Source organism: Callorhinus ursinus, unplaced genomic scaffold (genome assembly GCF_003265705.2).
Source record: "Callorhinus ursinus isolate GAN/ISIS: 27379988/994484 unplaced genomic scaffold, GSC_fseal_2.0 scaffold13, whole genome shotgun sequence".
Classification (NCBI taxonomy): domain Eukaryota; kingdom Metazoa; phylum Chordata; class Mammalia; order Carnivora; family Otariidae; genus Callorhinus; species Callorhinus ursinus.
Genome location: NW_027397075.1, coordinates 7,056,743 through 7,079,524, shown reverse-complemented (window position 1 = coordinate 7,079,524; position 22,782 = coordinate 7,056,743). Strand labels below are relative to the sequence as shown.

At 50.4% G+C, this 22,782-nt stretch overlaps 1 protein-coding gene across 14 annotated transcripts in view; it reads left to right on the top strand.

The window, feature by feature from the left end:
• Positions 1-22,782, top strand: part of CLEC16A (C-type lectin domain containing 16A) — a 200,126-nt gene that overhangs the window by 38,929 nt on the left and 138,415 nt on the right. For 13 of the 14 annotated variants that reach the window (XR_012380441.1, XR_012380442.1, XM_073899491.1 and 10 more), the window contains one exon: positions 9,836-10,067. Coding sequence is in view for 12 of the 14 variants with exons in the window: in XM_073899491.1 (XP_073755592.1) it covers positions 9,836-10,067 (232 nt within the window). In the remaining 2 variants the exon portion in view is untranslated. The remainder of the gene's footprint in view (positions 1-9,835; positions 10,068-22,782) is intronic. The other variant, XM_025855519.2, reaches the window with a different exon arrangement.

Sequence of the window (22,782 nt, the reverse complement as noted above, 5' to 3'; positions counted from 1 at the left end):
CCCCCCCCCGGTGTTGAATGGGGACCGTCCCTAGTCTGCCTTGAGCCATTGGTCAATTCTTCCAGGTTTCTGTGAAAAGTTGGAAAATCGGGAGTGGGGACAGAAAAATGAGGCGCCCACTTCTTCCGGTGTGTCTGTCCAGGAACTTGGTTAGTTTTTATCAGCCGCCTGGCCCCTGTGGGCATTTGAGTTTTTTAACGAGACTCTGAGTTTCTTGAAGCCGGGTCAGCATTACTTATTCATCTTTTTAACAAATAATTATTGGACAGGTACCACACGCTGTTCTAGGCACCATAGTGCAGTAGGGAACAAAACAAAGACCCCAGACCTCCCAGAGCTTCTAGGAGCTTCAGAGAGAGAGGAGCAATGAAACTATTAGTAAATATTGGAGTGTGTTAGAACGCAATTAGTGATTTAGAAAAGCAACAATAGTAAAGCAGAGAAGGGAGAGGGGGCAGCGCTAAGAGGCTTGAGTGGGGTGCAGTTCTCCACAGAGTGGCCAGGGTAGGGCTCATTAGGAAGATGACAATTGAGCATAGATGTGAAGGAAGTGAGTGAGTGAGTCATGTAGATTTCAACAGGAAGAGTGCTTTGGCCAGAAAGAGCAGTCAGTGCAAAGGCCCTGAGGCAGGAATGTGCCTAGTGTGTCAGAGGAACAGCAAGGAGCAGCTCAGCAAGGCAGAGTGTAGTAGGGTGAGGTCAGGGAGGGAACAAGCCTCTGAGGCATGTGGTGCCTTGGAAGCCATTGGGAGGTTCTGGAGCTTAGATCGGGAGGAATGGGAACATCGTAACCTTTGTGTCCTGGGTGTTTAGCGTGGCTCTTGCAGTAAACGTTAGTTGTCTTGAAATAACGAATCTCCATGAGGGAATTGAGTGCCTTGTGTGTAACGAGCCAGAGAAATCCAGTCTTGGCCCGTGCTGAAATCCTCCAACCGGGAAGCTTGGTTTTGCTCAGGGTGCCTTGTCTGACGGGAGGCTGGGGGGCCGCGCACGGGTGAGAAAAGAGCCACTCCGTTCACTTCTCTCCTTGAAGCTCCAGTGGTTTAATGACTGTGGGCCAGGAGGGGAGTGGTGTGAATCAACTCACTGCCCAACTGAAGACCACGAGCGAGGCGGGTGGGCATAACTCAAATCCCAGGAGACAGTTGGTGGGGTTTCCCCAGTGAGTTCAGAGTTCCTGGCCATCCTGAGATTGAGTGCCTGCTGACCATTTGCTGTGATGCTCATAACCTTACCCCAGGGGACCCTGCTGGAAACCTCCAGCTTCATGAACAGAGAGAAGGGAAAAGAACGCTACAGGGCTTTATTGGCTCACATGGTATTGCCTTGGTCCCACTACCACGATGGGTCATTCCCCAGTAAGGGCAGTGCCCCTCTGTTCAGCACTTCCTGTGTGTCAGACTGGCTGGCTTGCTCACCCCTCTTTCCCCTCCCACATGTGTTTCTGGAGCACCCACACATTCCAGGCAGGCGCTGTGCTGGCCTTGGGATACAGGACGAACGAGACAGACGAGGTCCCTGTCCTGACATTCTGGTAGGGGGAAACAGACAGTAAATAAGCATGTCAATACAGATTGAAGATTTGGATCTGGGAAGAAACAGGAACCAGCTTTGGGAGATGAAGGTGAGGGAAGACCTCTTGGAGGAGGTAGCCTTGTTGGGTTGGAGGACTGAAGAATGAAGAGCTGAGTTGGGGGTCATGAGGGCAGAGGGCGGGTTGTGATGGGCAAGGTGTGGAAAATGGTGAATCAGAGACCTTGGTGGGGATGAGCTGGCTGGCTAGGATCAGAACAGGGGCCGCTATGCCATAAATACTGGGTCAGTGGGAGAGGGGGCGTTTCTCATCTCGTTCATCTCCTTTGACCCTTCCTTCTAGGCTCTTGATAACCCAGAGAGTGTGGTGGTATTGTCACATTCTGTGCATGAGCTAGCCGACACCCCCAGAGCTTAGGTGATCATCCTGTCCTCCCCAGCACCAGGGGATTGCAGGCATCCAGCCCCAGACTCCCCATGCTGCTTCTGTTTTGTGCCCTCCATCACTGTCTGCAGTGATAGTCACTCCCAGTTGAGCATGACGTGTGGGCTTCTGGGCCAAATGTTTGGGGTAACTGGGAGGTCCTAGTATCCCACGGCTACTTATTCTAGAAAATAAGTTCCAGTAAAACACTCTTCCTGAAGAAATACCCCACAAGTGTTTGGTGTGTTGTTGTTTACTGAGTGTATTTTATTTTGCATGAGCCTTGAATGCACCTCTTCCATCCTAAGTATCTTACAATTAATTTCTCCCCTAGGACTCATTAGCTTTTGGTTGAATGCCAGGCACAGCACTGAAGGGACAGACCAGGCAGCACTAGGCATTGAGGGGGACAGAAATGACTTGGCCCGGGGATGAGACGAGGCTGGCCTTGCACGGGCCTGGCAGCTCCCCAGAGCTTGCTTTCTAGGCGGTCCCACCACCATCTTGCTGTTACCTGCTGCTTCTCACATAGGCACAGTGCCCGGCGTGCATGCAGTGTGAGTCCTCGGAGCTCTGAGATTGTTGTGGTGCCAGATCGATGGGCATCTCTCTGGTTTTTTGCCTCTGCAGCTGTAGTAACACTCCCTGCTAATTGGCCAATTCACAGAGAAGAATGCCACGCTCCTCTCGTTAACAGAAGTGGCCTGTTAGCTCTTCACGTTTCCCCCAATGGGTTTTATTTCCCCCCTTACATTTGGCAGCATTGTCCAGTTGCCTCACTGATGTGGCTGCAGTTGTGTGTTCCGGACATGTGTTGGCCTCCGTTCAGCAGCCCCGTGTTACTCGGGTTTCGGCATGGGGCATGCGCTCCTGGGGACTGGCCTCGTGTTTATGCTCTCTGATGTTTGCTTGCTGATCTCCACCTTCTGGAATGAGAAGAGGCTCATTCTGCAGCGGTTATCAGCTGAGCTTCCCTTCACGGCTGGTTGAAAAGCCACCTGCTGCTGGTTATGGTTGGTTCAGGCCTGGGTCACTGTGACCCCCTGTGACATTCGGAGCCCTGTGTATATGAGACAAAACGGGGAATAATTACACATTGTGGGTGGCTGTCACAATGGTCAGGTCAGGAGGTGAGTGGTATGCCAACCACCCCTGAGGTTTTGCGGCGCGGGCCCACCTGCTGCTATGATGAGCATGACTGGGGCGCTGTGGGAGGCCGGCCCCACATTGGCATTGGAGGGCGTGAATGCTGGAGCAGCGCTGCCCATCCGTCAGGCCCATGGGCACTGAAGCCACACTCCCTGGATCCAGATCCTGGCTCTGGCTCTGCCTCTGCCAAGCGGGTGACCTTGGGCCAGTCCTTTGCCCTCTGCAGCTCCCTCCCTCCCCTAGTCGGCTGTCAGAGGATAAAGCAAGTCAGTGTCTGTAAAGTGCTCATAGCACCTTTCCGTTGCCCACGGGGCATCAGTGATTGTCATTAGCACCTGGAAACAGGTAACAAGGAGGTGTGCTACGTTTTGGCCCCTCACAGCAGCCCTGTGGGGGAGGTGCTGCTGTGAGGTCCGTTGGTGCCTGTCGGAACCGAGGCCGTGGGAGAAGCTGGAGAGTGGAGGGACCCTGAGCCTGGACTCTGGCTGCTGCAGCGTCCCTGCAGATCCCACCCTTGGTGCCGCACATTCTTCCAGTCCCGGCCCCCGAGGCTGGAGGTTGGGGAGGCTGCCCAAGGCCCCAGGAGCTCTTTGGGGAGACTGAGTCCCGCCCACTCACAAGCCAGAACGCCAGCGAGCAGAAAGTGGCAGGTATGGTGCTGGGCATGTTTGCATTCGGGAACTCATTTTAGCTCACGGCAGCATGCGATGGAGCCACTATGGTCTCTGTTTGACTCGGGAGAGACAGACGCATTTGGTTAGGGCCCCTGGGCCAGTAAGTGAGAATGAGGTTGGACTTGGGTCTGCCCTTATGTTGGGCATGTTTTTGTTAGCGTGGCCTGCCCCCTTTCTTAGGGGGAAGACATTGCTCCTAGTTCCCAAATCCCTATCAGAGCTATTTGAACAAAAGGATTCTAGTTGCTTCCTCAGAAGGTGAGCAGGCCAGGCCTGGGAGAGCCTGGAAGGTGAGCTTTCCTAGATCATTGCGATAGCTCCTACAGAGCCAGACACCGGCCACGTCACCTGTCCTAGCCCTTACCTGCCCTCTCTAGCCACCAGCCTCTTCTTCCCGGAGCGGCCCACCTGCTGTCCCCATGCTGCTTTTCCTGCCCACTCCCTTCTCTCCACCCTACCGAACCACTGAGTAGGTACAAAGAAACACACTCAGCAGGTCGGATCTACCAGGTACAGAGGCAGGGGTACCCTGACAGCTCTTCCCAGGCTGAGTACCATGAACTCCATCAGGGGCCGGTGACTGGAGGGGCCACCCACTGGCCCAGCTCCACCCCCTGACTTCCTGTGTGCCTGCAGCATGTTGTGTTCCGGAGCACCACTACAGTCACCAGGCGCACCAGCTCCAGCGACCCTGGTCTTGACAGAAACAAAGGGTGAATGGCTGGAGCTCTGAGCTGGCCTTCCTACCGTTCTCCTCTCCTCCCAAGTGTTCTGGTGAACTCCTGCTACCTACCATTCAAGGCTTGGACCAGTCATTTCCTTCTCTGTGAAGCCTTCCTGCGCTTCCCCCTCGCCCCCCCCCCCACCTGGCATAGTTCCTCACTTCTTCCTCCATGCCTCCGGTGTCCACGTGGACACATGGTAGGCACTGCCTGCTGCTGGCTGGGCTGTGGGCTCTGCACAGGCAGGCCCAGGGCTGCAGCACTCCTGGTGTTTGGTCTGGCTCCGTGAGTGAGGTCAGTCCCCCGGTGACGGCTGTGCATCCAGCTTCCAGACTTGTCTGATTTGTTCCTAGCTTGTATTTAGGGCATTAGGACCATCTGATTTCCTTGAAAATTCTGTAGGTGAATGTTTTTTAAGTCGAGGGGTAACATAAAGTGCAGTGACCTTAGGTGCGTCAGTGGCTTTGTGCTTACGATTGCATTTGTGTGTAACTTAGGGCAAGATAGAAGACATTTCTAGTTGCTCATTCTCAGTCTCTAACCCCTCCTCCTTTCTAAAGGTGCCTTTTAAAAAAATTGTGGTGAAATACATATAAAAATAATGGATTACCTATTTTTAAGCATGGAGTTCAGTGGCATTAGGTACTTTCTTTAAAGGTACTCTTTACATTTGAATGGTATTGGTAATACTTTCTTGGCCAAGGCCCAATGACTGGATGACATAGAAACAACTAGAAGAGAAAGTGAAAGTTCCCCCAGCCTCACTGTCTTCAGAAGGGACCACTGTTCAGAGCATGTGTCACCTTCCAGATCTTGCTGTGTGCACTACCTACCATGCACAGATCTCTCCACACCGGAAAACACGATACAGATGGACATGTTTGAATTGATAATTTTGGTTTTTTAATTGTAAATGGAATCCTGGATGGGCTGCTGGATTGCAGCTTGCTTTTTCATGTGCCGTCTGCATGTGGCCTTTCTAGGGGGCTGTCCCCGGCCTGACGGAGGGCGTTCTGTTTGACACCTGGGGCATTGGTGGTGCTGCTGCTTCTCCTGGGTCCAGCGCCTGGGCCTTAGGTGTTTGTGTCCTCCTTCTTGACCCCTGGCTCAGACCCCTCTCCCTGTCCATGCAGAGTCGGCTCTCAAATTCTGCAGCCCCGAAAGGCCTTTTAGTTACTGCGGACCCCTGGGGAGTCAGCTTCTGGAGTATTTACCTTTTATTTTGGGGGGCTCGATCCCAGGACCCTGGGATCATGACCCGAGCCGAAGGCAGACGCTAATGACTGAGCCAGCCACCAGGCGCCCCTGGAGTATTTTCCTTTTAAACAAGGATGGAAGCCTTAGGGTGGAGGGGTGGAGACTAGATAAGGTGTTGTTAACCAGCAGGCAGAAGCAGACACTTTAGGGAGCGGTTTGGCCCTTGGGCCACCCCTAAAATCACACTCCTGGCCTGCTGCTGGCTCTGACCCCAGAAGCCAGCCTAAATGGCCAGCCCCAGAGTCCAGGGCCGCTCCGCCTACATCCCCTGGTTGGGTAACTGGCAGAATCTCTCCTTGCAGCAAGGAGGGCCCCGTATCTCCACGCTCCTCTTACAGCTCAAGCTCCAGGTCCCTGGGAGATGAGTCCTTGGCAAAACCCGAACTTGCAGCATTTGGGAACCATAGACCTGATTTGTGGAATACTTTAGTCTGGGACATGAATGGTGGGCTCACTTCATGAGAAGGTAAACCCAAAGGCCTCCTGATTTTTGACTCTGGAGTGAGCTTTTCCCCTTTTGGTTAGTTTCACCGCGCTTGCTCTTGCCCTGTGCTGAAGTTAATCTCCCAAGGCTGTCGGGCTCCTGTTTTCTTCCGTCCCTCACTTTGCTTCTTTGTTGTTCTCTGTATGGGTACAGGCAGCCATGAATTCACTCAGCAGCAGCCCACTGAGGCCCTGCCCTGCGTTTTGTGTTGAGAGCATTGGAGGGGGCGGGTGTAAGGTGGATGGGACCTTCTCTTGGGGGCTTTCCATCTGGAACACCTGGGATTGTCCACTGTCACACACAGATTCCTGGGAGGCCGGCAGCCAGGAGGCTCTTGACGGGAGCAGCAGGAGCAATCATGAATCTCTGTCCACGTATCCCAGCCAGGCCCTGTCAGCTTCTCCATGGTAACTGCGGGGTATTGATACTATTAGCCTTAAGAAAAGCACAACCAGGCTTTTGAATATAAAAGAGGAAAAAAAAAGGAAAAATAAAGTCCAAAATTCTAATGCTAAATGATTCCTGGTGATTTTTTTTTAAAAAGTTAACGTGTGTACAGGATTAGACATTTCAAACCAAACAGGAAGGTCTAGAAATGAAAAAATGCAAGCATGCTTGTGTGCATGTGCACACACAGAACCACCTGCCTTCTTTATCCCCCAGAGATGAAATCCTGAGATATTCGTAGGCCACTTTCCAGGAAAAGCAGTTCATAGCATCACATGTGGCCTTTGAAAAGCTTTACCTGCAGGGGCCCCTACTGAGCTCCCCGCTCTTGCTTTTCCACCCAGGTACCCGTTCTGAATCCGCGCATGTAGGTACAAAAAGACCTGGGTCTCTTTAACATGTATGTGGATTCCCATTCTGTGGACAGACCGTAATTACCTAACCACTCCCGTCTTGATGGACATTTAGGTTATTTCCAGCTGTTCACTGGGTAGGTTGCATTTTAAAGGTTTGAAATTTCCCCAGTAAACATGTCCTCCCAACACCTGACCGTCGAGAAAAGCAGATCCCTTTGGAAAGTTTTTAAATTTATTTTCACAGTTGATTCTTATCTTTTTTTTTTTTTTTTTTTTAAGGTGGCAGGGAGAGGAAGGTGACTCTCCTATGTTGGATGCTTAATGAAAGTACTTTTACATCCGTGCTTACGTGTAGTTCTAGGAGGCCGGAATTATCTGCCCTGTGTTTTAGACAAGGACTCTGATGCTCAGAGAGGACCCATAGTTCATGGCAGGGTTCAGCTGGGGATCGGACTGCTCTGAGCAGCCCTGGGCCTCACACATTGTTTCGCTTCCCTTTGTCCTGCCACTTCTGTACATCCGAGTTCATAAAGAGCTAGGGGAGAGGTTTCTACACCCATCCACGTGAATTTTTGCTTAGACCTTCTAACCGGGTGATGTTTTGCTCTGCATTTAGTCTTGGTTTTCTGTTTCGGAAAGCTTTAATTGCATATGGCATACTCTAAGATTCACTGGGAGTATGTGGTGATCAGAGGAAGCAGTGACTTTATCTTGGGACCCTAATTTCCTGGGTTCGAGTCCTTCAGCAGAAGATGAGGGGGCTGTCCAGGGCTGTGTTCTATCACACAGCATCCTAAGTGGGCTCTGATGGATGCTGTCTCAAGTGGTGCATGCTCGGGGGGCTCCCATCTCTGGGCTCCCTGTCGTTGGCGTCTGTAATGCGCTATCTGGGTTTCCTGGGCAGTAGAATCCTATCTCAATTTATCTGTCATTTTTGTGGATGAATAATCCAAAATGAGTAAATGAAAATTAATGTGTGGATTTGGATGCTAATTTAGCTTCCAATTAGGTTTTGTTTTGAGCGTTATTGAAATTAATCTGTGCTCCTTGGGCACATTCCACTTATTGGCAAGGTACGGTGGCCCCCAGAGTACAGTTGGTGGTTGGTTGGGGGTAAATTCAGAAGATGGATAAACCATATCAAGATAATGGAAACGTTTTCTTTAAAACTTTTTTCTTTTTTAATGACAAAATGATGTCTGGACATCATCCAGGTCCTGAAAAGAGAAGAATAATTCAGTCAGAATCCTGCCCCAAACAGACCAGTTTTCTTTTGTTTGTTTTTTTTTTCCTTGCTAGACCCGGTCCATTTGCATGTAAACACTTTTTAAAGGGTACTGAGCCTGGAACTGAGTTTGAGCTCCTGATGAAGCACCCTTATTTCAGGAGGACCTTGAGCTTTGGGATTGGGCAGGCTTCAGCTCCAAGTCTGACTCTTGGCTCAGGAGCTGTGTGACATCAGGCACGTCACTTTGTCCTTCGGAGCCTCTGTTTTCTTATCTATGAAATGGGAGTGGCAATCTGTCTACCTCTTGTTTATTACCTGGACTGAGATAAAACTGTGTGTTTCCCACAGGATGGGGCATGAGCCACTCACAGCACACAGGCCTCTTTCATTTCTCTTAGAAAGCCTCCTGACTTCTCGGGGAAGAGCTTCTTTGTTTGGGGCCAGCTTCCTTTGGGGATGAGCTTTAACTTCCTGCTGGTACTTGCCAAGCCCCCTTTCTAAAGAGCCAGCATCTGGCTACATCCAGTACACCTTGCTTTTTCTTTTCTGTTACTTTTACAACAGCGGGATACACTGGTTTTTCATGCCCTGTAGCAGTATACAGCTTCTTTTAAAGTAAATATATTTAAAGTAGAAGTTAGGGGTGCCTGGGTAGCTCAGTCAATTAAGGGGCTGCCTTTGGCTCAGGTCATGGTTTTGGGGTCCTGGGATCGAGCCCTGCTTTGGGCTCCCTGCTCAGTGGGGAGCCTGCTTCTCCCTCTCCCTCTGCCCCACCCCCTGCTTGTGTGCTCACTCGCTCTCAAATAAATAAAATCTTTTTTTTTTAAAGATTTTATTTATTTATTTGCCAGAGAGAGAGCACAATGGCAGGCAGAGGGAGAGGGAGAAGCAGGCTCTCCGCTGAGCAGGGAGCTGGACGTGGGGCTCGATCCCAGGACCCTGGGATCATGACCTGAGCCAAAGGCAGCTGCTTAACGACTGAGCCACCCAGGCGCCCCTCAAATAAATAAAATCTTTAAAAAGTCAATAACACCAGCATGCTGTACTTAAGACCTAAATTGGAAGGATGGTGTGGGTTTGAATCCCAGCTCTGCTGCCCCCTGGCTCTTTGACCTTGGATGTGTCCTTTACCACCTCTGAGCCTCAGTTTTATCATCTGTAAAGGGAGGGAAACAACAGGACGACCTCATGGGGCTGTTGTCAAGTTCAAGTAGGCTAGTACAGTCAGAGCCCTTAGAGCGCATCTGGCACATGCAAAATACCCTAAGCATGTTAACCAGAAGTGCGTTTCCTAGACAAGCGAGGGGCCTTTGGGAAGCACAGGGCTGGTGTTGGTAAAGTACAGAGTTTCCGACTTAGGGCGGTGGGCAATAAATGGTAGCTGGTGCTATTGTTTTGATGATTTAACAGTGGTGGTGTTAGTAACAGTCCTGATGACAAAGTAGGAGGTAGCCTTTTTTTGTTTCGGAAATAGAATTTCTTGGGGCAGCAACTCTCAGGCAGCTTGACGATGGCGTCTGGCAAGATTCCAAGGTTCCAATCTGTGTGTTGACTTCCCTAGGCCAAGCCCAGCATTCGGTGCTTCATTAAGCCCACCGAGACGCTAGAGCGCTCCCTTGAGATGAACAAGCACAAGGGCAAGAGGCGGGTGCAGAAGAGACCCAACTACAAAAACGTTGGGGAGGAAGACGAGGAGGAGAAGGGGCCCGCCGAGGACGCCCAGGAAGACGCTGAGAAGACTAAAGGTACTGAGGGTGGTTCAAAAGGCATCAGGACGAGTGGGGAGAGTGAAGGTGAGTGCGCCCGTGAACGCCACCCTGGTGCCTGCGCCACGAGCCAGGCTGTCCCTTGTGTCTGGTCCCTGTTGTGTGTCCGTGGGTGCGTCTGTCCATTCCCGACGCCGGTGTACCTCACTCTGTGGGCCCAGCCCTTTGCAGGCAGCTGTGGGCAGGTCCACTGCAAGGCCTGCCCACATCGCAGGGGTGACCCGGAGCAGGCCTCTTTACTCGAAACCCCGTGCCTCGGTTTCCCCATCAGTAAACAGAGGCTAGCAGATGGTAGTTACTTTGTCATTACGAGAATGAAATGAGTTAGGACGTGTCCCATGCTCGGAGCAGTGCCTGGCCTGTGTCATAAGCATCTGCTGCCGTTCCTGCCCTCACCATGTTTATTGCAGTTCTATTAGTCCCCGTCACCTGCGATGCTGATTTTTGACACGAGTCATTATTTCCAGTGCACTGCAGGGAGAAAACCCGCGTTGAATGAGATTATATACCTTTAATACGATTATGTTTTAGATTCTTACATTAAGATTTGTCCGAAGTCCTTAGAGTGAGGTACACCAGGGTTTGGTGCACATGTGCTCAAAAAGCAGAATCATTCATTCCTCTTTTTGGTTTGTGTTGGGGATGATTCTGGTTTAATTTCCACCTTCCTCTGGCTTAGATGCTAATACCTTCTCGATCTGGAGAGCAGTGTCTGCTCTGGAATTAGGCAAGCTTCAGCTGTGCAGGCTCTTGTTTTGGAGCTGGGTGCACAGCCACACAGATGGGGTGTCTGGCCACGGCCCCAGGCACGTGGGGTGGAGCAGGGGATGAGGTAGAAGTGGGGTGGGGGCTCTGCTTGCTGGGCCTGAGCTCCCACCACAGCTTGCAGGACAGACTCGGGCTGTCCTCAGCTCCCGCTGTGGGCTGTCCTCCTGGGTGCGGGCTGGTAGTGAATCCTCCAAGGCCGGCAGCGGTTGCTGGCCCGTTGGTCTGGACTGTGTGAGTCCCTGGTCCGGGGGCTCTGAAGCTGGGAAATCGAGTAGCTCCATAAATCAGTGACCGGGAACTCCTTTGTTTTGGGGAGTTTGCTGCGATTATGGAGCCAAAACCCGCCCCGTCCCCACCCTGCTGGCCCCATTCTGATTTTCTTGGCAGGTCTCAGGGGAATGCCACAGTCCCATTTCGATAAGTATAACCAAAGCATTTCTCTGGTGCCACCCGGCCCTCTTTTTAAGGCTGAGATCCCCAGCAGGCTTTTATTTCTGTTTAAAGTGCACAGGAAGCATTTTGACATAGGAATTCCTGTTTGGCTCAGGACACGGATGCCAGCAAGTATGACTTTGGTGGGGAGGTGAGGGGCAAATGCAAGGTAAGCAAGACATCTTAGTTGGCTTATTTGCCTCTTTTTTCTTTTTTCTTTTTTTAAACACAGGAGAAAACTGCATAAACCCTGGGGTTTAGTTGTCCTGTGGCCACACTGGGGAGAAAGGAGGATTTCACCCCATTTTGAACGCTGTGTTCTTGTCGATTTTGTTTTGGAAAGATGCTACCTCTTTCATTCCAATCCTTTTAAGGGCTGCTCTTGAACTAGGCCTGGCCATGACTAACCCTGGTGTGGACAGGGCAGGCTTGGCCGCAATCACACAGTGAAGTGAGTCAGCCCGGTGGCCCGGTTCTGGCGTGTGGGGCTTCTGTGCCTCAGCCAGGCTGCCGTTCAGTTCGCTGTTGGGATTGGGGTGATTACTCCCCAGATGCCAAGGCTGCCTGTCCTGTGCCGGGGGCAAGGGGAGAAACGTGCACCAGCCTCCAAAAACCTGTGTTCTGGGTGCTCCCTCAGCCAGGTTGTACCAGACAGGGCCCCGGGATCTCCCCCGGAGGTTTTGCTTGGACCTTTGATGCTGATGTTAGAGCTTAGTTGAACATGACTCTCAGCAACCCCCTTTGACATTTTGGTGCTCTCCTGTTTTCTTGAACACACGGTAGTCATTCCAAAATATCATGGACCTGTCATCTTCTCACCCGGCTGAACCTAAATAAATACAGCTCTCACAGTCCTGACCAGCAAAGAGACACCTAACTGGGCAGCGGTAGCTTTCAGGTGGATGGGGCTTTGTGAATGGTGTATTTGATCTCTTGGTTGTTCTCAGATTTAAGGTGCGGTTGGTGGGTGTTCTCTCCTTAGACTGTGTTTGGGTGAAACCAGGCAGCTGTTAGCTCCCATGACTTGGAAGGGTGTCAGGCCACAGTGTCAATGTGGGAGGAGCTAAGAGATGGGATACTGGCCTTGCAGTCATGTCTGGGTTTATTGTGAGCCTTGAGTGGTCTCCCCAAGCTCTGTACCTCAGTTTCCTTGTCTGGAAATTGAGCATAAAAAATGTAATTCATGTGGTGCTTTTTTTTTTGTTTTTTTGTGGGTTTTTTTTAAGATTTTTATTTATTTATTCATGAGAGACAGAGAGAGAGAGAGAGAGAGAGAGGCAGAGGGAGAAGCAGGTTCCCAAGGAGCAGGGAGCCCGATGCGGGACTCGATCCCAGGACTCTGGGATCATGACCTGAGCCGAAGGCAGACGCTTAACCATCTGAGCCACCCAGGTGCCCTTTTTTTTGTTTTTTTAATGAATATATGTTAGGATTCTTGTGGTCATGAGTTAGAAAATCTACTCAGACTGGCTTCAGAAGGGTGATTATTGTTCACGTCGCTGAAAGGCTTGGGCAGGGACGGCCCCGGGTGTAGATGACCATCGGCAGCGCCAGGCTCGCATCCTGCCAGCTTACCACCAAGTGGAGAAGGAGCTGCTTCTTCCCATCAGCTGCAGCTCGAGTCTGGGGGCCGATGCTCTGTGACACTGATGGGCCTGGCTCGCCCACTGCTGTAAGAGGGGTGTCCTGTGCCGACTGGCCAGGCCTGGGTCACTTGTTGATATTATGATGATGATTCCCTCAGTAAAAAAAAAAAACAGGGTGTGTTCATCAGAAGAAGGGGGCATGGATTCTGAGCCAGCAGAAGCAGCAGATGCTCCCCGAGAAAGCTGCACTCTTTCTGTATGTCCCTCATCCCCCCTCAGGGCTGTGTGCTCCCTTGCTCTTTGGAGGTGGCTGTGTTGCTCTTCTCCCCTCCAGATTATTTTTTCTCTAGCGGGCTTCTTGCCCTGTCCCTGGATCTAGAGGCTTGTCGACATCCTGCTTATAACAAACAGGCACAGGTGACTGTTTGTTGAGTGAAGAGATGCTGGCACCGACTCCCCCCTGCAAACCCCACCATCCCCACACTAGTGGGGAAGTCTTGCCTCAACCAGGTGGCAGAAAACACAGGCATAAAAAGGCATGTGGCCACAAGTCACAATTTTGCCATGACCTGATTTAAATGTGGCATTAACATGTTCTTTTTCTACAAATGCAACCAGAATTCACACCTCCTCCACATTTAAGCCCAGACAAGGAAGTAGTGTGAAATGAATGTGTACCTCTGGACCCTCCACTCGACTTCAGGTCCCAACTGATGAGTGACTCATTCTGAAACCGAGAAAATCACAGGGCCCCTAAATTTGCAGAAATTGCACACTAAAAGGAAAAAGAAGGGTACCCTAGTGCCCGTGGCCAAGGAAGTGTTCACTCGACACATGTCCCTCTGAAAGGACAGTTGTCTCTTTTTGGAGTCACTCGGAGCAGTAACTTAATAAACAGACCTAGACAAAAGAATGAATTGTTTGCACTTCTCATTTGAAAAAATAGGGTTTAGTTTTTGGTTTTTGCCTATGGAAAAAGTAGGCACCGATTTCATGTCCTCTGATTGAAAACCTGCTCTTTGCTTGAATCCCTTCAAGGGCACGGAGAGAAGAGGACAACACTGACGTTGAGCCTGCCAGGTCAGCTGGGGGTTAAGGGGTGCCCAGAAGTTGGGAACCCCAGCTTTGCCTTTTTTTTTTTTTTAAGTCCCCATTGAAATGAAATGGAACCCTGGCGTCATTTCTGGCACTTCTTGCAAAGCCAGAGCCAACCCCACGGCTGGCAGAGTTTCCTGATTGGGACGAGCTGTGGATTAGCCATTGGGAGGTTGGGATCTGAATCCTAGACCCTGGAGGGGCTGCTCCTGAGCAGCTCTGTGACCCTGGGCTAGTCATTGCTTCTCCACCGATGGGGGGGGCTTCACGATGCCCAGCCCTCCGGTTGTCAGAAATGAGAACATTACTGTCTCAGCACTCAACCATGTGACCCACGAGCGCTGAAAAGGCAGCCTGGCCAAGGCGGAGAGCAGAGTGAGGAGCTTGGAAGGGGCGTGTGTGCTTGGGCACCCCTCCCCCTACCCCCTATTGTGAGTTTCTGTGAAGCCTGGTTCTCTGTTCATTTGTATAACGAATTAGTGAGGTGGGTGAGTGGGTGAGCATGTGTGTGTGGTGGGGGGACGGCAGGAAGGGAGGGAGGAGAAGGGTTAGGAGGCTGGCCCACCGTTTTAGAGACGTGGGAGTGCCACCTTTTCAAATGGGCTTAACTAGTATAAGGAACTTCCCAGAAAAAAACATTCTAAATTCAATCTCGTGCTGTTCGGTCAAGGAAAACAGCAAAACAAAGAAAGAGGCTCCCCCAAATCCTCAGCTCATACACACCCTGTTGTTGCCAGGTGCTCTTTGCCTCTTGAAATTCTGCTCCAGAGCCAGCCAATAGCATGCAGTCCTTCCCTTATTTCCTAGGTAACCAGCAAGGGCATCTTTCTCCTCTTTCCCTGAACGTTCTCGTTAGGGCCTTCTTATTCTCCCCTTCCCCCTTTTTATTGTCTGTCCTCATTTTGATTCCTGGAATGTAGAATACCGAGGGCAACTCAGAAAATCCTTGAATTTGTGAAGTCAAAGACTGTTGGGAGGTCATGCCTGCCATTTCCCTGAAAAGCACTTCATTTACCAAATATTAATCAGATTAGAATGTGCATCATCCTGGGCAAGTTGATGGATTATTACTGTTATTTAAAAAAATCAGTGTGTCAGAGCATCAGGGAAGCTCCCGGATCTGGCCAGAGTTGTCATTTGGAGGGGGAGAGGTTGACGTCCCCGAGTGCCGGGGGTCTTCCGGCCTCTCCTGTACATCCACACTGTTGTGCAACCCAAACCACCATCCGTCTCCACAGTTCTTTTCATCTTCTTGAACTGAAACTCTCTCCCTGTTAAACATTAAACCCCCCCCACCGCCCCCCACCGCCCCACCGGCAACCACCTTTCCACTTTCTGTCTCTCTGAATTTGTTCTAGGTACTTCATGGAAGTGGGATCCTACAGTATTTGTCTTGTTGCGACTCCTTACTTCACACAGCATCGTGTGCTCAAGGGTCATCCTTGTGGTCACGTGTGTCAGGACCGCCTTCCTTTTTAAGGCTGCCCAGTATTCTGTTTTGTGGAGGGATGACATCTGGCTTATCCATTCCCCCCCCCCGACGAACACTTGGGTTGCTTCCACCTTTTGGACATCGGTACTGGTGCTGTTGTGGCTCTGGGTGTGCAAATCCTCTCCTGCTTTGGGGGCTCTTGTGGCAATGATAAGAGGCCCAGGAGGGCCGGGGCAGGGCCTGTGAGGCCAGAGGAGCTGGAGATTTGGGTTCCCCTGCCCAGCTGCTCAGCCTCACAAGGACGTTCCTCGACTCCCAGAGGCTCAAGGCTCCAGGTGTGTAAAGGGGTCATACCACCTACCAGGCTGGGGTGCAGGAGCCTTACAAGATTATGGGCCCCAGGACCTGGTGCTGGGACTATGACCACACAGATGCTCCTTTCCAGGATGTGGGCCACGCCGGGAGATGAGCCCCCAGCAGCGGGGGCAGAGGCCCACCACCTCGATCTGTCTGCAGCTCATTTGCCCTTGTAGAATGCAGACGCTGGGCTAGGTCAGCATTGCTCCAGCTGTGGGATACGGGGCACCTAAAAGGTGCGACGGGGCGGTGAGAAGATTCTTGCTGACATCAGGTCCGGGCCAGCCTGACATCTGTCCTTCATGCCTCCCTCACGTCCCCGCGCCCCCTGTCCCAGCACACAGCAGGCCTTGCTCCTGGTTGTTCATCACACACACTTTCACACTTGCTTCCTGTTTACATGGGCCGTATGCCTAGAGGAGTAATGAGGCATTTTTTTTTTCATTTGAAAATAATTTCAAATTTATAAGAATTTGGAGAAACAGGGGGCGCCTGGGTGGCTCAGTCGTTAAGCATCTGCCTTCGGCTCAGGTCATGATCCCAGGGTCCTGGGATCGAGCCCCGCATCGGGCTCCCTGCTCCGCAGGAAGCCTGCCTCTCCCTCTCCCACTCCCCCTGCTTGTGTTCCCTCTCTCGCTATCTCTCTCTCTCTGTCATATAAATAAATAAATAACCTTTAAAAAAAAAAGAATTTGGAGAAACAAAAATAGTATAAAGAACACCTGTTTACCTTTTACCCGGTTTCATCTTTTAACCTATATTATAGCCCATTTGCTTTCTTATTTATGTTTTCCCTCTCTCTGCCCCGCCCCCCACACACTTTTTTTCTGGGTGAGTTGCGTCCATCCTGTCGCTTCACTCCGATACGTGTCAGCACACAGTTGCTGAGAATTAGGCATTGGCTTCCATAACCCCAGGGCAGCTGTCCACTCCGGTGTGGGTTTCTGCTGTCCCTGTCCCAGTTTGTCCTTTGGCCCAATAATCTCCCTTCTGGCGTATTTCCCCCACCAGTCTAGGGTAAGGTAGTGCCTTTAATTGTCGTGTCTCTCTGGCCTTAGTGACTCGGGAACATTTTTCACAGCCTTCTCTTTTACAACAGTGACATTTTTTAAGAATGCAGAACCTCTCCCTCCTTTGTTTTAATAAAATGTTCCCTCTTGGGTATTTTCTTTGTGATTACATGGAGGTTATATGTTCTTGGCTGGACCATGGCATAGGTGGTGTTATATCCTTGTCGGGCTGTCCCACTTGGAGGCACGTGATGTCCCCCTGACCCTCACGGGTGACATGGATATTGGTCACCTGGCTGCGGTATTGCCCCATCTCTCCGCTGTATAATCGCTTTCTTTTCTTTATAACTAATTCACAGTCCATGGGGAGACACTTAGAGATAATACAGATATGCTGTGCCTCATTACAGTGACCCTGGGGGCCGCCATTCACTGATGATACTTGCCCGATCCTGTCTTTACCAGACTGGTGGCAAAATGTTGATTTTCCAACGTCAGCACTCTCTCCATGTTTAAAAGTCAGCCCTCAGCATTCCACTGTAAGCAAGATGCCTCCCTTCTCCCCATTTGTTTATCAGTTCTTGGCACAGACTCAAGGATTTCAGTTTTTTAGTGGTTTATATTTCATTACTGATTTACTTCATCTGATGCTCAAATTGTCCCAGACTTGGCCATTGGGAACCCCTTTGGGCTGGCTGCTATGGCCTTGTGCTAAGCTCCCGTCATTTCTTTTGAGCAGTCCTTATACTATCTGGCTTGATAAGGTATTCCAGGTTCATTCTGGAATGCATGGGGAATGCCTGTCCCCGGGATGAGCCATTACTCTGACAAACCCTGCTTCCTCTCAGTGGCCAGCGGTATTGGAGGCCAGGAGCTGGGTGCCAGAAGGGCTAATGGCTACCGGGGTACCTTGCTTTTTGGCCCTTTCAATGGACAGATCTAGAAAACAGGTGCATGTACATACACAAAATACACATTTACTCGTGCATGCATATACATACGTACAGACATGCGTATCATATACATATTTTAGAAATCGTGAGTGCATACCAATACCTCCAGTATTCATACCAATGCCAATCAGTTCCCAGAGGGTACTTTCTCGCCTTCCCCTATTCCAGATCTGTGTGTCACTTCTTCAGCAAGAGCCTTGGCTCCCAACGATGTCAACAATGTCAACACGTTTGTTTGCTCAGTCCTATAATACATCTTAAAAAGTTTCAGTTTGTTTATTGTTTAACAAACAAGAGTTCAGGATGGTTTGCAATCCGCCCCCATCCCTGCATACTTCACCTGCCTCCCAACCGAGGGTATAGAGTGAAGTATGCTGTTTATAGCTACTTGGATTAGTCTGCCCTTTCTATGTTCTTTATTCCCCATCAGGGTAGGTATGGTATTCATCTGGGAAAAAAAAAAAAATGTTGGTCCTTTTTTTTTTTGGTCCACTTAGGGTTCTTCCTTCCCATTTTTACAGACTTAATTTCTTTTTTTTTTTTTAATATATGGATTATTAACAAACTTAAAACCATGCAAAAGGATATATTCAAGAAGTGTCCCTTCTTCCATACTCCGTCCCATTCCCCTTCCTCTGGTAGATAACCAACTTGACTGCTTTCTGACATTTCCTTCTCACTTTTGTTTTTGTAAGAAAATGCCAATCTAGAAATGTTTTCTTATTCTCCCTTCTCTCTTATACACAGGGTAGCACACTGTATACGCTCTCTCTTCTCTTCTCAGCTTCTCTGGAAATCACTCCATGTCAGTTCACCATGGTCTTCCTCATTCCGTTTTACAGCTGCACTGTGTGTGTGTGTGTGTGTGTGTGTACCAAAGTTTATTCAACCGATCTTTATGCTTGGACAGTTAGGTAGTTTCCAATATTTTGCAATTACAAGTAATACTTCAGTGAATACCCTTGAGTGTGTGCATTTTTATATTGTTAAGGGATGTATCTTCCAAATAAATCCCTACCAGTGGGATTGCTCAATTAAAGGGTATAATAGTGCTTTAAAGTTTCCTTTTTTTTTTTTTTTTTAAGATTTTATTCTTTTAAGTAATCTCTACACTCAGTGTGAGGCTAGAACTTACAACCCCGAGATCACGAGTCGCACCCTCCACTGACTGAGCCAGCTGGGCTCCCCTAAAGTTTCCTTTTAAAATGTATTTAGGGACGCCTGGGTGGCTCAGTCATTAAGCGTCTGCCTTCAGCTCAGGTCATGATCCCAGGGTCCTGGGATCGAGCCCCGCATCAGGCTCCCTGCTCCGCGGGGAGCCTGCTTCTCCCTCTCCCACTCCCCCTGCTTGTGTTCCTTCTCTCGCTGTGTCTCTCTCTGTCAAATAAATAAATAAAATCTTTAAAAAAAAATAAAATGTGTTTAAATCAAAAGAAAAAAGTGAGCTCATGATGAGGTAGATAACAAATAGTACAGGCAATACAGAGACATGGCAGACATCCTAGAGGCAGGCAAATGACTGAAGTTGGAGCAAAACTGAGCTGCGTTGTTGCCACAGTCCCTTCAAATTCCAAAATAGAAACCCATAGGGGACAGGGGCTCATGTGTATGTTATAGCAGGTTCAGATGGAGCCCCCTGGGAATTCATCATCAGAGCCTGAGTCCTGGCCTCAGTGACCATCTGTGGAAATCCACACATGCAAGCCCACTGATCTGCTTTCTTTGGTGGCGGCAGCATGGTGCGTGTACCCTGGGCGGGGAGCAAGGCTGCGCTGAGACAGGCATGTATCTACAGGGAGCTGTGGGAGTGAGGGCCCAGAAGGTTCTGCAGAACTGTGCCGGATGTTCTGGTCTGGCATAAAGAGGACATTCACTTTGACCTTGAATCTCACCAGGAAAAAAAAAGATCAGATCTCTTTGGCACCCTCTTTTAAAGATGATTGTGGAATCCGTTTTAGAATGGTGAGAATCTGGACAGACCCTCTCCCAAAAAAACTTATTAAACCCCCCCATGCCCACGTGGCATTTTGCATAAAGTTTCAGGGAGTTGACAGACGCTGGGTAAGAATCACTACTTTTAAGAGTTGTTTGGATAAAATTGTTAAAAAGAAGGGGCAGTGGCAACTGCATTGGCACTGGAAAGGACTGTCGTACGTTCATCTAGAGAATTAATCCCCATAACTGTGCTGGCCGGATGAGGATAAGGAAGGTGGGAACCAGGGTGACAGAACCAAGGTTCAGGAACCTCATTGTGCGTCGAGAGACCCTCGTGGGCCTGGTCCTGCACAAGGAGAGGACCCGGGAGTAGGGCAGGCAGCAGTCCTGGCTTTTGCTGCTCCTTTTCTCATCATATTAGTTGTCACTATGTTTCTGGGTTTCTGTTTCCTCATATACAGTATCTAGGACTGAACCAGGGGTTTTTAGCAGTTCTGTGTGAAGCTCCAGAATTCTAGAAAGGAGCTTTAGGGGCTTCTGTGGAGTGCAGGAGGAAACCCGCAGCCAGGGACGTTTGGGAACCCACCCACCCTTTAGCCAGAGCAGCTCTGCTCCTGTCTGTGGTGGTGTGTCGTGGGAAATTGTCATTCAGAATTAATATGCCACTCCTTAACTAAGTTTGGTGAGCACTAGACTGGATTATCTTTAATGGCTGTGTGCTCCAGAATTCTGAGTGACCAGGGAGATTAAGAAATTAAAAAGGAATAACCACGTCACAGCAGGTGTATTCTCTAGGCTGAGGTGCTAGGGCTTGGTCCTGTAACCTTGGGGAGTCCTTGAAGCTGAGTTCCTGCCTCATCAGCTGGGCTGGGAGGGAGGGGAGCTCGCAGCAGGGCAGGAGGTGTGTCAGAGGTCCCAGGGTAGAAGCTAGAGGCTGGCATCACAGTCCTGCTGGGTAGTCTTCAGATGTTTTCAATGGCATGCTCCCATCGGTAAACACTAACAATCAAATAAATGTCATTTAAGCATGCAGCTCCCCAATATAGACAAATTTATTGTAAATTATACCTACTTGTATTGCTGTGCCAAGGTTAGATACATCACAAAACAAAACAGATTGTTTAAAGATGAGGATAATTAAAAATAAGAGAGGTACTGCCCCGTGAATCATGTGTCCCCAGTGGGGACAGAGTGCCCCCATCGCAGAGAGGTCAGGCTCGTAGGGAGGCAGCTGGACGAGGTTGGTGGGGGTGAAGGTGCAGGCGCAGGAACAGTGGTTCTCAGCAGTCTGCACTTCCACCTGCTCTCTGCCGTGGCCATGCTGCTCGGACTGCTGTTTACTCAGTAGCTCCCTGTGAATTGACTCACTTGGTTTTTTTCCCCTTAAATCTCGCCTTCTCCTAAGCAGTGATATCCACAGAAGAACAGGTTTTCCGTGCAGTTAGAATCTTCTAACGCACATTAAGATAAACACAGAACTCTGCAAACAGAACATTTGTCCGTATTGCACTTGAAAATCATGGGTCAGCCCCCACCTGTGTGATGGCCCCGTGGGAGGCTCCAGTCCACCCTGGGAGGAAGGGGCTGGTGGTCCGGGCCCGTGTGGATGGGTGGGTGGTGCACTCCTCTGTGCTAGAGGACAGTCGCAGGCGCAGCCGTGCCTAGTGGAGTTCCAGAGGGTGGTGGGCACGCGCTGCCTCCAGTGAGAATGCTGGGCACGCTCAGGGCAGACTGGGTGGGGCCCTGGGCCACCCGCTACATGTCATAGGGGCCGTGCGTCGCTGCCAGCTCTGCCTGCCGCCAAAGCCTCCCATGCTGGGCTCCCCCAGTCATCCGTACCCCCATCCCGTTGGTGAGCACTCGCCGTGTACCGGGAGCTGGGCTCGACACTAGAGTTCCAGTGGAGAGCAAGACAGAGAAGGGGGCTCCTCTTATGAAACCCCATTCTAGTGGCGGAAGGCAGGCAGCAACCATAAATAAAAAATAGGAAGTCCAGGCAGTTGTGAATGCTATAAAGTAAAATTGAGATAAGAGGGGGAGGGACAGATTTATCCAGGAGAATTCCGAATAATGTATGTAGCTCCTCCCTCCAGGAGATAGAGCATAACTCCTCGCTCCTTAAGTGTGGGCTGCGCTTAATGACTTACTCCCACAGAGCTTGCAGTGAGGGGAGGAGGGAAAGTAACTTTCTGGTGGAGAAATCTGACCAGCGTTCGCTTGGCCAAGTGGTGCAGACTTGACGTCGGCGGTGGTCGGGCCGTGTTGGTAGTCTGCACCCTTGCTACAGCCGGCATCGAAGGGCACTTCCCCCGTGTGAGCTTCCTTCCAGAAACCTCTACCCCAGTCTAATGATCTGAAAACATCAGACAGACTCAGATTGAGGGACATTCTGCAAAATACCTGACCAGTTCTCGCTCCTCAAACCGTCAGGTCACCAGAGGCAGGGAAGTCAAAAGCTGGCACAGTCAAGGGGAGCCTAAGGGGACATGACGACTAGATGTAATGGGGTCCCTGAGATGGGATCCTGGAACAGAATATGAACTGTAGGGAAAAACTAAGGAACTATGAATGAAATATGGATTTTTGATAATAATTGAAGGAGGTAAAAACCGGTGCAGAAGGAGGTGAGAAGACATCTCTGAGGTGGTAGCATCTGAGCTGGGCCTTGAAGGATGTCACTGAGTCAGGCCAGGGTAGGGGAGACCCGGGGTGAAAACATTCTGGGCAGAGGAAGCAGCCGTGTAAATATCCTGGGGCAGAAATAAGCTTGGGCCCGTCAAAGAGCATGGAAGAAGCTCAGCACAGGTGGTGAGGGGTGCTGGGGAGAAGGCCAGGGAGTGAGGTCAGAGGTGGAGAGGAGCAGGGCTGCACAACAGACTGCCTCGACACTGGACGGCATGTGGATTTCATCCCCATGTGATGGGAAGGCAGTGGGGAATTCTGAACAGAAGGGCGACGGGAGCTCATTTCCACTTAAAGTCACTTGGTCTGTGCGGAGAACAAACTAGGGGGTAAAGGAGGGCAGAGCCAGCTGGGAGGCCTCTGCACGAGTCCAGGGGCAGATCATGGATGGCGGGGGGCCGCTGGAGTCCCTGAGCCCTCCTATCCCTCCAGATACAAGTGCAGCTTCACACATCAGCATCCTTTCCCCCACATCTGTCTCCTGAAGGTAGG